Below are 11,195 nucleotides of genomic sequence, written 5' to 3'. Positions count from 1 at the left end.
TTTGCTTTACGACCTTGCAGCCCATCAGCCATAGCTCAGCCACCCGGTTGCACCGTCTTGAATCATGTGCCATTGCGGTCCAGCGTTTTCACCCTTCGCCAACTCTTGCCAGGTCCCATGCATTTCTGCCAGCACCGCGGTTGCCTGCAGTATTCGTTCCTATTCCCAAGCCGTGTATGGATTATCGTGCTTCCGTGTATGGAGCATCTCGCTCGCATTGATCGACGAGTTGGATCGCCAAATTGCTCCCGTCGCTTGCAAAAGCTGGCGCACCCTTCGATAGCCCATTATAACTTGTCGCTTCGCAAGTTCGACGTGTTTGTACGAAGTTCGGTTGTCATGGCTGCCCAACGTCTCATGTGTTGTCTAATCACGCTGGACCCCGGGGAGATTTGATACGAGGCTGGCTGTTTACGGTACTACCGCTCATCGACGGAGATCCCGGTTTTACGTTACGACGTAATGCGTCTGTGCCGCACTTTGGTGATAGAGTTTGCGGTCGGCTAGCTTGCCAGACTGACATTTTAATTAAACGCTGTGCCTGTAAATGATCTAATGCCATGAATATTGCGTCTATCGCAGGTGGTGATGCTGTTGGCACGGACCCGCTTTTAGCATGATCGGCGTCTACCGGCCGGAAAGGACGAGTTGGCTCTATCTTTGTTGGACCTATTGTGCGCAGTGTCATTCCTAGTACTGCGTTCCCGACGGACAAACTAGTACTTCCTGGCTGGGTTGCCGGTGGGCTTCAATTCTCGAGGCGCTCACGTACTGCGCCAGTCGCTGTCGGTGCCGTGCGGCTAAATTGTCGGCGCCGTGCGATTAGCTGTCGGCTCCGTGTGGTTATCTGCAGACGCGTGCGGTTAGCTTTCGGCGTCGTGGTGTTAGCTGTGGGCGCTTGTGTGAGCTGTTGGCACCGTGGTGTTAGCTGTCGGCGGGTGTAGTGAGCTGTCGGCGCCGTGGTGTTAGCTGTCGGCGCTGTGTGAGCTGTCGGCGCCGCGCGCTTAGCTGTCGGTGTCGTGTGGTTAGCTGTCTGGTGTGGCGTGGTTATCTGTCGGCACATTGCGGTCAGGCTGTCAGGGCCGTGCTGCCGTCGCCAGCGCGCTGTAAGCTGAGTGCGCTGTGTCGCCATCGGCAGCGTGTCCTGGGCGCTGTGAGCCGTACCTGTTCTCGCGGCCGACGGACTGCCCGCCGGCCGGACGCGCCGGCCCTGCTGCGCCGCCTGCTGACCTCAGCCGGCACCGCCAAACTGCGCCGCCGGCTGACCGATGCTATCCACCACAACGCTGCTGCACACGACACCGCTACTCGGAGCAAGGTCAGTGTGGCGCCGCTTGCCGCCCCCAATCGGCCTGGGATCTGCTTACTCTGCAGACGACACCGTCGCGCACCGACACCGACACCATTAAGCCTCCCAGAAGCATCTAGCTAATTGTTCTCGCATTCGTCCTCTCCGCTCGCTCTAACGAAGTCGGCAAATGACACACTTAATTTGCGGTGCGGCCCGACGCGGCCCGGCGGCGCCCTGCCGGCGGGCGGCAGCTTGTCGCGCCGCCGTGTGTATGGGAGACAGGCGGTTCGGGCGCGCCGCTGAGCGGATGCAGATTGCGTCGGCGGCGGCCGCACCGCGAGCCGGCCGATTCGCCTCGACTTTGCTCGCTACCCAGCGGCCGGCGACGCGGCGGCGCTTCCTCGGCGTGGGTATGTTAGCAGCTCAGCTGGGGAGGGGAGGGGTCGCGGCGCTGAATGCAGCCCGATCGGGCGCGGCGGTGACGAACAGCATCGCGCGAGGGCCTCGACACGGTCCTGCTCTGAGGAGGGGTATGTCAGGGGGGGGGGGGCGGGCTGAGCTCGCTGATGGGAACGCACGCTGCGGTGGAAGTAATTTCTGATGTGAAAGGGAGAGGGGCCTGCCATCGGACTCTAAGCGCGATGTAATTTTGGTGTTCAAAAAGAGACCTAGAATGTTCCATGCTTGGTATGTTGACCATTTTGTGTGTGCTGCCATATCACGTGTGAAGAGTTTCTGCTTCGTTATGCTGATGTATCGCTATTTTAGGAACGCGTGATCATTCAATGGTCTGATGCGGATGTACCACTTCGTCAGCGACGTGGCACATATGGTTTCAGGGGCGTGTTCGGTTTGTGACCAAAGCGGACAGAAAGCGGAGCGGACGGTGTGCCTGTTGCAGTGATGGCTTCTTTAGAATTGAAGCCCTTGCAAGCCGTAGCTCTTTACAAAGATCGTGGCCTTACCATCCCAGTAGAGGAAGTTCGCTCAATTCGGTTCAGATGTCTCCAGATAGTGTTCATAGTAAAGAAGACCGCTCACAGCCATCATATCATCAAGCTAAAAAATATGAAAGGATCAATTTTTGTCGAAGATTTTAGCGCACCGCTCAATGTTGCGGTACGGATGCGGCTGTTTCAGTCGGGCCATCCTGGCCAGTCGACAGATCGCTGTCAAAGACGAGCCACGCAAACGCGTGGTTTCCCGGCCGTGAACCGGCACAGTCGCTACGCATTGGCCCGCGTGTCCGACACTCCGCCAGCGGGGCGTCAGTGACGGGCTTCGGCGGTATTGATGCGGGGTGCCAGTGAACCCGCACGCTCACCTGGGGCGGTCGGATGTGAGAGAAGTCGTCCACGGGCAAGCATGGGTTCCGTTCATCCCGCCTCAGAAATACAACTTCTAAACGATGTCTTCTGTAATATGTTGAAAATGAAAACGTCCAGGAAGGTTTTGTTCAGGCGTGTTTGACTTGTCGACCTAGCTACGCGCTGCGCACAGCCTAGTGTCCTGTAGCCGGCGCCGGGGAGCAAGGTTGAATGGCTCTTAGTTGCCCGGAGTGGTCTGGCAAATGTCAGCTCTGCTGTCGCTGCGGCTGCCGGCGCAGCGTGCTGCTGCTAACCAGCGGCATGGCCGGAGTTCGGGGAAACGAAAAACACGGTCCGCAGGCGGGATCCCTGCTACCATCTGAGTATGTGTTGTGCTCAACTCGGTGCCCGGTTTATGCTGGCCCACCTTTTGTGTATTATTGGGGTGTCCCAGTCGTGCCCCCAGTGTCAAGATGCAGGATTGAGGCAGGGTGCCGTCCTGTATGTTGATGGTGTCTTACCCCCCAGTCCCTGTCCAGTGTCTTTTTGGGCAGGTCTCAGTACGCTGTCCAGTTATTGGCCAAGTCTCCCGGGTGGTCCCCGTGCAGTGTTGAGCTGTCGTATCCGATTTAGCTCCTCTTCCAGCAGTCATTCACACAGCTTCCAGCACAGTCCAACGGCCGGTTCCATCAGCCAGTTTGCAGTGAAGTGTCCACATGTGTGCCTGTTGTTCCTGGTCGGCAGGGCGGTGAACGGTGTTGACTCTCCCGGCACGCTGTCTCGTAATGTTTAATGTGTTTGCTGGTCGGTGGCTTGATATGTTATTTTTATGTGGTAGGAAGCCTGTTGTTTGTCGTTTTTATATCCGTTCAGCCACAACGGCTGCAATTTGATGGCGTCGGCTGGTACTCCTCGGCTGTTCGAACATCCATTTCGGAGGCACGATCGGACGAAAGAAGTTGTAAACATTCCTGTACAGCTTCTTGCAAAGGATTTTGTGCCTAACACACGCCCAGCCGTGCATGGGTGTCAGAAATGAGGCGTTCAAAAGGTCTTGCAATTCACTATCGAAGTTCCAAAGCCATCAATTAGTCCGATGTTTCTTCGTAAGTGTAGAGAGAGCTAAGGGTCTATCGGACCCAGGTAATGGCTCTGATTCTAGCTCACCTTCGGTGAGACTTGTAGAAGTTATTTGGCCCGGCCTTTCGCGCCAATTGAGATCTGAGCCCTGCCGGGCGACCATGTGCCGGCCAAGCACGGGGGGCGAACAAACGAACCCGTTCGGCGCGGCTAATATGTCCTGTTTGCGTCGTGCCGTTGCCCGTGGCGAGTGCTCACATTTATGACGGGACCATCTGTCACTGGCCGCGTTTAATCGTCCAATTTATCCTGCTGCCTCAGAGGTTCTCCATTACGGCGGCGGATGTGTCAGCTTTTTGGCCGGATCCACTCTCGTCCGTCGCTGGATCTTTCCGCGATTAGATTGCCGTTGTGAGAGAGCACGTTTCTTTGGATGGACTCTTGATGGAGTTGTGTTAGATCTGCCCGAGGCACGGGAAGCCTCGCGGCCGGCTCCCCGTCTGCGCCGCTCCGTCACGCTGGCCACGTCCGTGACCCTGACTGTCGGCGAGCCGGGACCGTGCGCCGGCCAGCACCTGCACGGCCAACGGCTCCCAGGAGTCTGACCCCTCCGTCGAGGCGGTGTCACTCGGCCGTCGCTGCTTTCGCGTTGGGCTGAGCTGACCGCGGTGGCCGCTGGGCCACAGCTCTCAGGCCAGCCTCTCGGCGCCCAACTGCTGACGAAGCTGTCAGCTGCCAGCTCTGGCGAACCAGAGGCATACACGTGGCCCGTGCTGGGGCTTCGGCGCACGGTACAGACTGGGCAGCACTCACCGTCAGACGTTAGTGGCGGGCTGTGCAGAACCAGTATAGCCGTCCGGGATTTGGGTGTCTCCTTTTCTTAAGCGGACCGGCATCATAGTTTGGCCGTTCGTATTGGTCAATCCTGCCTGCGTTTGCAAAATATTGACCTCATTTGGAATCGAGACTGGCTTATCGCTGTCGAAGCGTATGCTGGCAGCGGTCGGTTCGATGCGCGGTCGGCGAAAGGGGACCGTCGTCGGCACACCAACCCTCCAGACGCGTGGAGGTGTTGACCCGCTCCATGTTCGGCGCCCCACTTCTCGGACGCCGGCGGGGTGATCCCCATGCACTTCTCGGCTGCCGTTGTCCCTTGCGTGGCGCGCTAAGCCAGCCGGCCCAGTGCGCACACTCCCCCCGAGGGACCACTGAGTGCCGCACCAACTCCAGGCGAGCGCGCGGCGGCCCGTGCCGCCGGCGAAAACAGCGCCAGAATCTCGTTACCCCGCCGAACTTCGCGCTGGGTAAACAGCGTGCCAACTTGGCACCCTCCGGGAGCTTCGCCGCCGGAAGCGGCCGGCTGGCTAAGCCGCGCCGCTGACGGCTGAGGGTGCGCCGCTCCGGGACCGGGTGACGGGGGCCCGGCTGAGTCCCGGCTTGGGGTGCGCCGCTCCGGTGACGGGTGACAGGGGCTCGGCTGAGCTCCGGCTGAGCTCCGGCTGAGGATGCGCCGCTCTGGGACTGGGTGACGGGGCCCGGCTGAGTCCCGGCTTGGGGTGCGCCGCTCCGGTGACGGGTGACAGGGGCTCGGCTGAGCTCCGGCTGAGCTCCCGGCTGAGGATGCGCCGCTCCGGGACCGGGTGACGGGGGCCCGGCTGAGTCCGGCTTGGGGCGCGCCGCTCCGGTGACGGATGACGGGGGCCCGGCTGAGCCCCGGATTGGGGCGCGCCGCTCCGGTGGACGGATGACGGGGGCCCGGCTGAGCCCTGGCTGAGGGCGCACCACTCCAGTGACGGGTGACGGGGGCCCGGCTGAGCCACGGCTAAGGGCGCGCCGCTCCGGTACGGGCGGCTCGCGTGAGCGGGTTTCGGCCCGTATCTATGGCTGTTGGCTGTCGCTGAAACACACCTGGCGCCGCGGACCGGCCGGTGGCGTGTCGCGTGCGGGCCGCTGAGCCCCTCCGGTCGGCTGTGGCGTCCGGTGGAGGTTGGGCCTGCTCCCGCTGACCTGGGCAGCCGCCGGTTGCCCCGCTAGCTGACCTTTGGAGGCGGGCTTCCCAAAGGTCGCGCGCACCGGATGCCCGCCGCTGTCGCTGGCCAGTTTTGTATTGAGCGCTCTGTCCTGTTTGGGCTTCCGGTGAGTTCCTGGTGCGAAGCGCGCTGTCGGAGCAGCTCGGACTGACTCAGAAAGGAATTCCCTGCCGGCCGTCGGATGCTAGAGTTCATGGACGGTAATGCATCTTGCGGCCCCACGGACGCCGGCGTCGGCGTCGGCGGCGTCCTGTTCGCGCTGTCAACGGATAGTGCCAAGACGCACATATCCGCGCTGCGTCGGAGACCGTGGATAAGCGGTAGTTTTAATGGGTCTTCCTGTACACAGATGGCGCAGAAGGTGGAGTGAATGCAAGTGCTGTTTAACATTTTTGAATTGCATTTAGCATTTTTAACATTTTTGAGTGAGTCAAACACTCGACTTCTAGTGGTTATGTTCCAGACTATTTGGAATCTGAGTGGTGGTTGCTCTCGCTACATGCCTTGACTCAGATACCGAAAGTTTAATGGTCGCAACACTGGCGTTTAAGGGGTATATTCTGCTACGGCGACGAGATGCTGCAGTGGGCGGCTGCTGACCGAATACAGGGGCTCCAGTCCCGTGCTTCTCCGTTTCCTCATTGTCTATTTGGAAGAATGTGTGGCCTTGTTCGTGATGTCCAAGATGTTCTATTGCAGCCGTAAATTTGGCAGCACGTGCTCCTGGTCGCCCCATTCCCCGTTGGATGTTTATCATCCCCTGAATCATCGTGGGCTGTGAGCAGGGATATTTTCGGCTTCGCTCTCTTTTGCGACTTTATCGCAACATTTTTAGTGTCGCCGCCTTCTTTGTGGAGCTCTGACAGGCTCCCTTGCTATTCTTTGTCAAGAACTCCTATAAAGTCCGGACCAGATGAAGTAGGTGATGGAAGCGTGTTGGTCTACGCCGTTGATAGCGCCCGATTTATGGGTCTCAGTTTCCCCGGTGGAAATGGCGTTCACCGCCGATGCAGAATAAGCCGATACACCCCCATTTGAATTTGTCGTGTTTTTGTGTCGGAGTGTTGAATCATCTTGTCACCTCGCAGAATTGGAAAGATTATCTTCCACTGCACCTTGTATCACCTGGTTAGTTGTCACTGAGCATTATTTGTAAGTTATTGACTGTGTCATTGTCTCGTGTCTCCAGCTGCCAGTGTCTCCGTGTCTCTAGCTGCCAGTGTCTCCGTGTCTCAGCTGCCAGTGTCTCCGTGTCTCCAGCTGCCAGTGTCTCCGTCATACTGATCTTGTCACAATTTTAATTCTAATCAATTTAGCTGCACGTGTTGCACTTTAAGTCAATGTTAGCACACCCCGTGACGAGGTGTAAACGCATCAGAATCAGCGACGAGTACCTGGAGCATTTCATGTATTTTGCTTGGCTATTTTGCCAAGTGCTTTGCGTTACCAAAGCGGCGGGATACCTGTCGTGCGGAATGCATTTTTGTATCTGTATCATTCATCTGGTGCTTGGGAACATCGACAACATCCTTTATCTGATGAAGACGGCTGTTGTATTTCGTGGTACGCTCAAGAAAGGTTTTGAGCCGCTTTTTGCAAGATGAGTACAGAGGTCTTATGCCGACAGTGGTGGATCTTCATTATACCAATGCTGGTTAAAAAATGTTGTCGAGTAAACTGATCATACTGAACTCTTGGTATGTCGAAGTCGATCGCCGTCAGCAGAAGAATTACATACTCATGATTTCGTTTTAGCTCCCGTATATCTTGCTATAGCTCTTGTATATTTGGATTTAAGCTCTTATTTTGCATCGACCTAACAATTCGCCATTGGTTTCTATCGCGTTCGTGATCATTCTGATCACGATGCCGAGCCTCGCGGTTTTAGAGGTCACCTGGCTGGGCCGTCAGCCTCTGTTATCGGTTTCAGCTGCTGCCTGATCGCTCTCCGCTGGTCGGATGAGTTCCGTCCGCTCTGCTTGGCTCGTTCTGTTTGCTCCCGTGTCCGGACGGCGTGTCGGACTGAGCATGTGTGTTCCTTGCTCACCGTTTGCGGGACCGCCGCCTCTGCCATCCCGCCCCCGCTGTCACCGGCCGGCTGTGACGCACGTGCCGCCACCGAACCGGACGTACCTGATGAAGCTGTCTCGTTCCGGCCTCAGTAGCCCATGACCTCACCAGGCTCCTGGGTCACCCCTACCGCGCGAGGGTCACCGCAGGTCACCCCGACGGCGCCGAGGTCACCCTGGGTTAGAACAAGACTTTGACATTCCCTTGTATAGCAACACTGCCCTGTGTCCTTCAACCATTGACGCTATACTCGAGGCATTATGCGTTCATAAGCATTGGTGCTGTATGGCGAGCGTTTTAAGGTGTGTGTTTTGCGGCTCCGGGACCCTTTGGTAACACTTCAGGCCCGTCGGCTGAAGGAGGTCGGCGCAGCACCTGGTGTGCGTCCCACGAGCGTGGGAAAGCCGCGCACGTCACGTAAAGTCGCTCAAGTGATTTGCCGCTAGACTTGCGCCGTTGCGGACGTCACGGTTGGCGCCGGGCAGCCGTCCCGGCGCCGTCTGACAGCTGTCCGGCGCCGTCCTGACAGCCGTCCGGCGCCAGTCTGACAGCCACCGCGCGCCCCCGCCCGCAGCCCAGATGGCCCTGCAGGCGGCCGCGGCCCTGCTGAGTCGGCGCGGCCTGCTGCGGCTCAACTCGGCCGGCGAGCAGGCTCCCGAGACCGGCGCGGAGCCGGTGCTGGAGCCAGAGCCGGAGCCGGAGTCGGAGGCCGGAGCCGGAGCCGGAGCCGACGCCGGAGCCGACGCCGACAGAGGCATGGGAGCCGCCGGTTCAACCGCTGCGCCGCTACTGGAGGTCCTGCTGCGCCGCAAGGAGGCGCCACTTATGTTGGCCGCTGCCGGTGGGCAGCCGGACCCGGCCACTGCCGGCTTCGGTGAGTGCAGCGACGGCTGAGCGACGGACGGCGCGGCGAGGCCGGGCGAGGCCGCTGGCTGCCGGCGCCGTCTCGGCTGGGAGAGCGGCGCCCGGCGGTGGGGCCTGCTGACCTCGGTGCCCTCGGAAATGGACTCCCCGTCCCGCTACCGGCGCCGTAAGTTAGACATGACCTCTGCTGCTGCTGGATCCAGTCCGTGTGCCCTTCCTGCCGCCGGGATGTCCTCTCATGCCGCCGCCGTGGGTTGGACATGACTGCTGCTGCTGGATCCAGCCGTGTGCCCCTCCTGCCGCCGGATGTCCCCTGATGCCGTCGCCGTGCCGTGCGCAGTGGCCGAGCTGGGTGAGCTGAGCCTGCGCTCGCCGCTGAGCGTCGCCCTCTGGCGGGCGGCCGCTGGAGCCGACTCGCCGCCGGCGCTGCGGGCCCGGCTGCGGCCGAGCCTCCTGGCGGCCTATCTGCACAGCACAGCTTCCGACCCCTGCCACCATCACTGGCTGACCGGCGAGGCTGAGAAGGAGGAGGAGCAACAGCAGCAGCAGCAGCAGCAGACTGGCGTACAACAGGTCAGCGCTTTAGCAGCAGACCGTTCCGTCAGTAACAGACGGGCGCTGGTGGCCGTTTAGGTGATGGTACTGACGGCAGAGAAGTGCTTTACGTTGACGTCGCTTGCTTCGTTGTTGGAACGCCAGCCGGAACAGGAATGTAATCTGTGGTGATGTTTGAAGAACTTAAGACATGTCGCGTGAAGTGATGCACCTTCGCGCCGTCGCGGTTTCTACCGCACAACCACTAGCTGACCAGTAACAGCTAATAGCTGACCTTTGCCGTGGTTCGATCTGCATTGCCGCGGTGCCAGCTGGTGAGCTCGTGAAGTGCGTTTCGCCTGTCTGTCGATGTGCGGGCGTGGCGTTGTCGGCGGGCTGACCTCCGGCGGCGCGGCCGTGCGCCAGGTGAACCGGCGCCTGTACTCGGCCGAGCTGACGCACGTGGTGACGGCCGACCTCTGGGACCCGGAGGCCGAATCGCTGCTGGACTCGGTGGCCATCGGCCGCGTGGCGCAGCGCTGCCAGCAGATGGCGACGCTGCGCCGGCTGCTCTGGACCAACGGCGCGGACCTGGCCGACGCCCGCTTCTGTCCAAGGTGGGGGTGGCACCCATGGCCAGAGCCGGCCCTGCTGCCAGCGGGATGGGAGCTGTGCTGGGGAAGGGACGGAATTGGTCGGTGTCATTTTCGTTTGGTCCCGAATATTGTAGAAAGTGACTGCGTAGCATTATTGAATAGAGCGCGCAGGTGTCTCGTCGGCCGTCACGCCACTGCAGGTGAGCGCGTCCGAGGCGCACACCATGGCCAGCACCGCAGCAGCACCACGTGTCCAGCACCGCAGCAGCACCACGTGTGTGCAGCATTTAAGCATTATCCGTCATGCGTCAGCCGATGCGGCTGGCCGCGTGGACACGTGGCCGCGGCCCGCCCGTCGAGCCGTGCGGTGGTGTTGACGCGGTGACGAGTGTGACTAGCATCCGACGCGTGCTGACACGGCCGCGGCCCGCCCGCCGAGCCGTCCGGTGGTGTTGACGCGGTGACGGGTATGACTAGCATCCGACGCGTGCTGACAAGGCCACGGCCCTCCCGCCGAGCCATGGGGTGGCGTTGACTCGGTGACGGGTGTGACTAGCATCCGACGTGTGCTGATGTGGCCGCGTCCCGGCCTCTGTTTGCAGACGCTGCCACCGGGCCCTGGGGCCTGAGCTGTTGGCAACAGTTCTCGGAGGCGCTGCTCGCCGTCGGCCGGCCCCATGGCGACGTCACCTCCACGCTCAGTGACGTCATTCCCGTACTGGTGACGGCACAGTGTCTGAGCGGCGAGCAGGCGGCCTGGCTGGCGGAGAGCGCCGCCGTCGTGCGTGACGTCACCGATGATCCAGTGGACATTGGGCGAATGTTCGTTTACATGGAGGAGCACAGATGTCGGTACTGGGCCAGCTGATGGCTGTCGACCCCGTCGAGGAGCGGAAGCTTCTCCTGGAGTACAGCAAGGACGAGGCAAGTTTGATCCCTCCGTACCCAGTCCTTGTTTCCTGATTGGTCATTGGGCATCTGTTGGAATGGTGTCCCAAGGCATTGTTTGTGCCAGCCGTTGGTCGCCGGTGTCGCCTCTTGCTCCGCATGTAACGTGGTGGTGACGGCGTTGTGGCACTCTCCAGATGGAGGACGTAGAGGCGGACCTGGCGGCGGCCGACCTGGCCATGCAGCTGGTGTCGGGCGTGCGGCTGGCGGCGCTGGCCGACCAGCACGTGCCACCGGCCCTGGCTCAGCAGCGGCAGCGGCTGCTGGCGCTGGACGCCGAGCGGGCCGAGCTGGACGTGGGCGAGGCGTGCCGTCCCACGCCGCCGCTCTACCAGCAGCTCAAACAGGCAAGTGGTGACCCCCCTACTTCCCCGCCGCTCGACAGACTGCTGACGAGGCGCTAGGCTTCCAGCTGGGCTGACGGCGAAGGTCTTCGCATGTGCGTTTGTTTGCTCGTACGTCACTGGGATGACGC

The 11,195-nt window shown here is 60.6% G+C and overlaps 1 protein-coding gene across 1 annotated transcript; it reads left to right on the top strand.

Annotated features, from left to right (window-relative positions):
• Positions 1-8,534: 8,534 nt before the first annotated feature.
• On the top strand, positions 8,535-10,592 carry LOC119103028 (uncharacterized). The gene is made up of 4 exons (XM_037226478.1): positions 8,535-8,652; positions 8,983-9,215; positions 9,603-9,793; positions 10,375-10,592. Exons 1-4 carry the CDS (start codon positions 8,535-8,537, stop codon positions 10,475-10,477), a joined length of 645 nt encoding a protein of 214 aa, XP_037082373.1. The 3' UTR covers positions 10,478-10,592.
• Positions 10,593-11,195: the final 603 nt, after the last annotated feature.

The sequence above is a fragment of the Pollicipes pollicipes genome, unplaced genomic scaffold (genome assembly GCF_011947565.3).
Source record: "Pollicipes pollicipes isolate AB1234 unplaced genomic scaffold, Ppol_2.1 Scaffold_5724;HRSCAF=6776_pilon_pilon_pilon, whole genome shotgun sequence".
Taxonomy (NCBI): domain Eukaryota; kingdom Metazoa; phylum Arthropoda; class Thecostraca; order Pollicipedomorpha; family Pollicipedidae; genus Pollicipes; species Pollicipes pollicipes.
This window is presented reverse-complemented; position numbering and strand designations above follow the sequence as displayed.

Excerpts from the sequence above, each read along its gene's own strand:
- LOC119103028 (XM_037226478.1), top strand. The coding sequence starts at position 8,535 with ATGGGAGCCGCCGGTTCAACCGCTGCGCCGCTACTGGAGGTCCTGCTG. Across the intron at positions 9,216-9,602 it reads AGCAGACTGGCGTACAACAG|GTGAACCGGCGCCTGTACTC; the intron begins GTCAGCGCTTTA and ends GCCGTGCGCCAG. Across the intron at positions 9,794-10,374 it reads GACGCCCGCTTCTGTCCAAG|ACGCTGCCACCGGGCCCTGG; the intron begins GTGGGGGTGGCA and ends CTCTGTTTGCAG.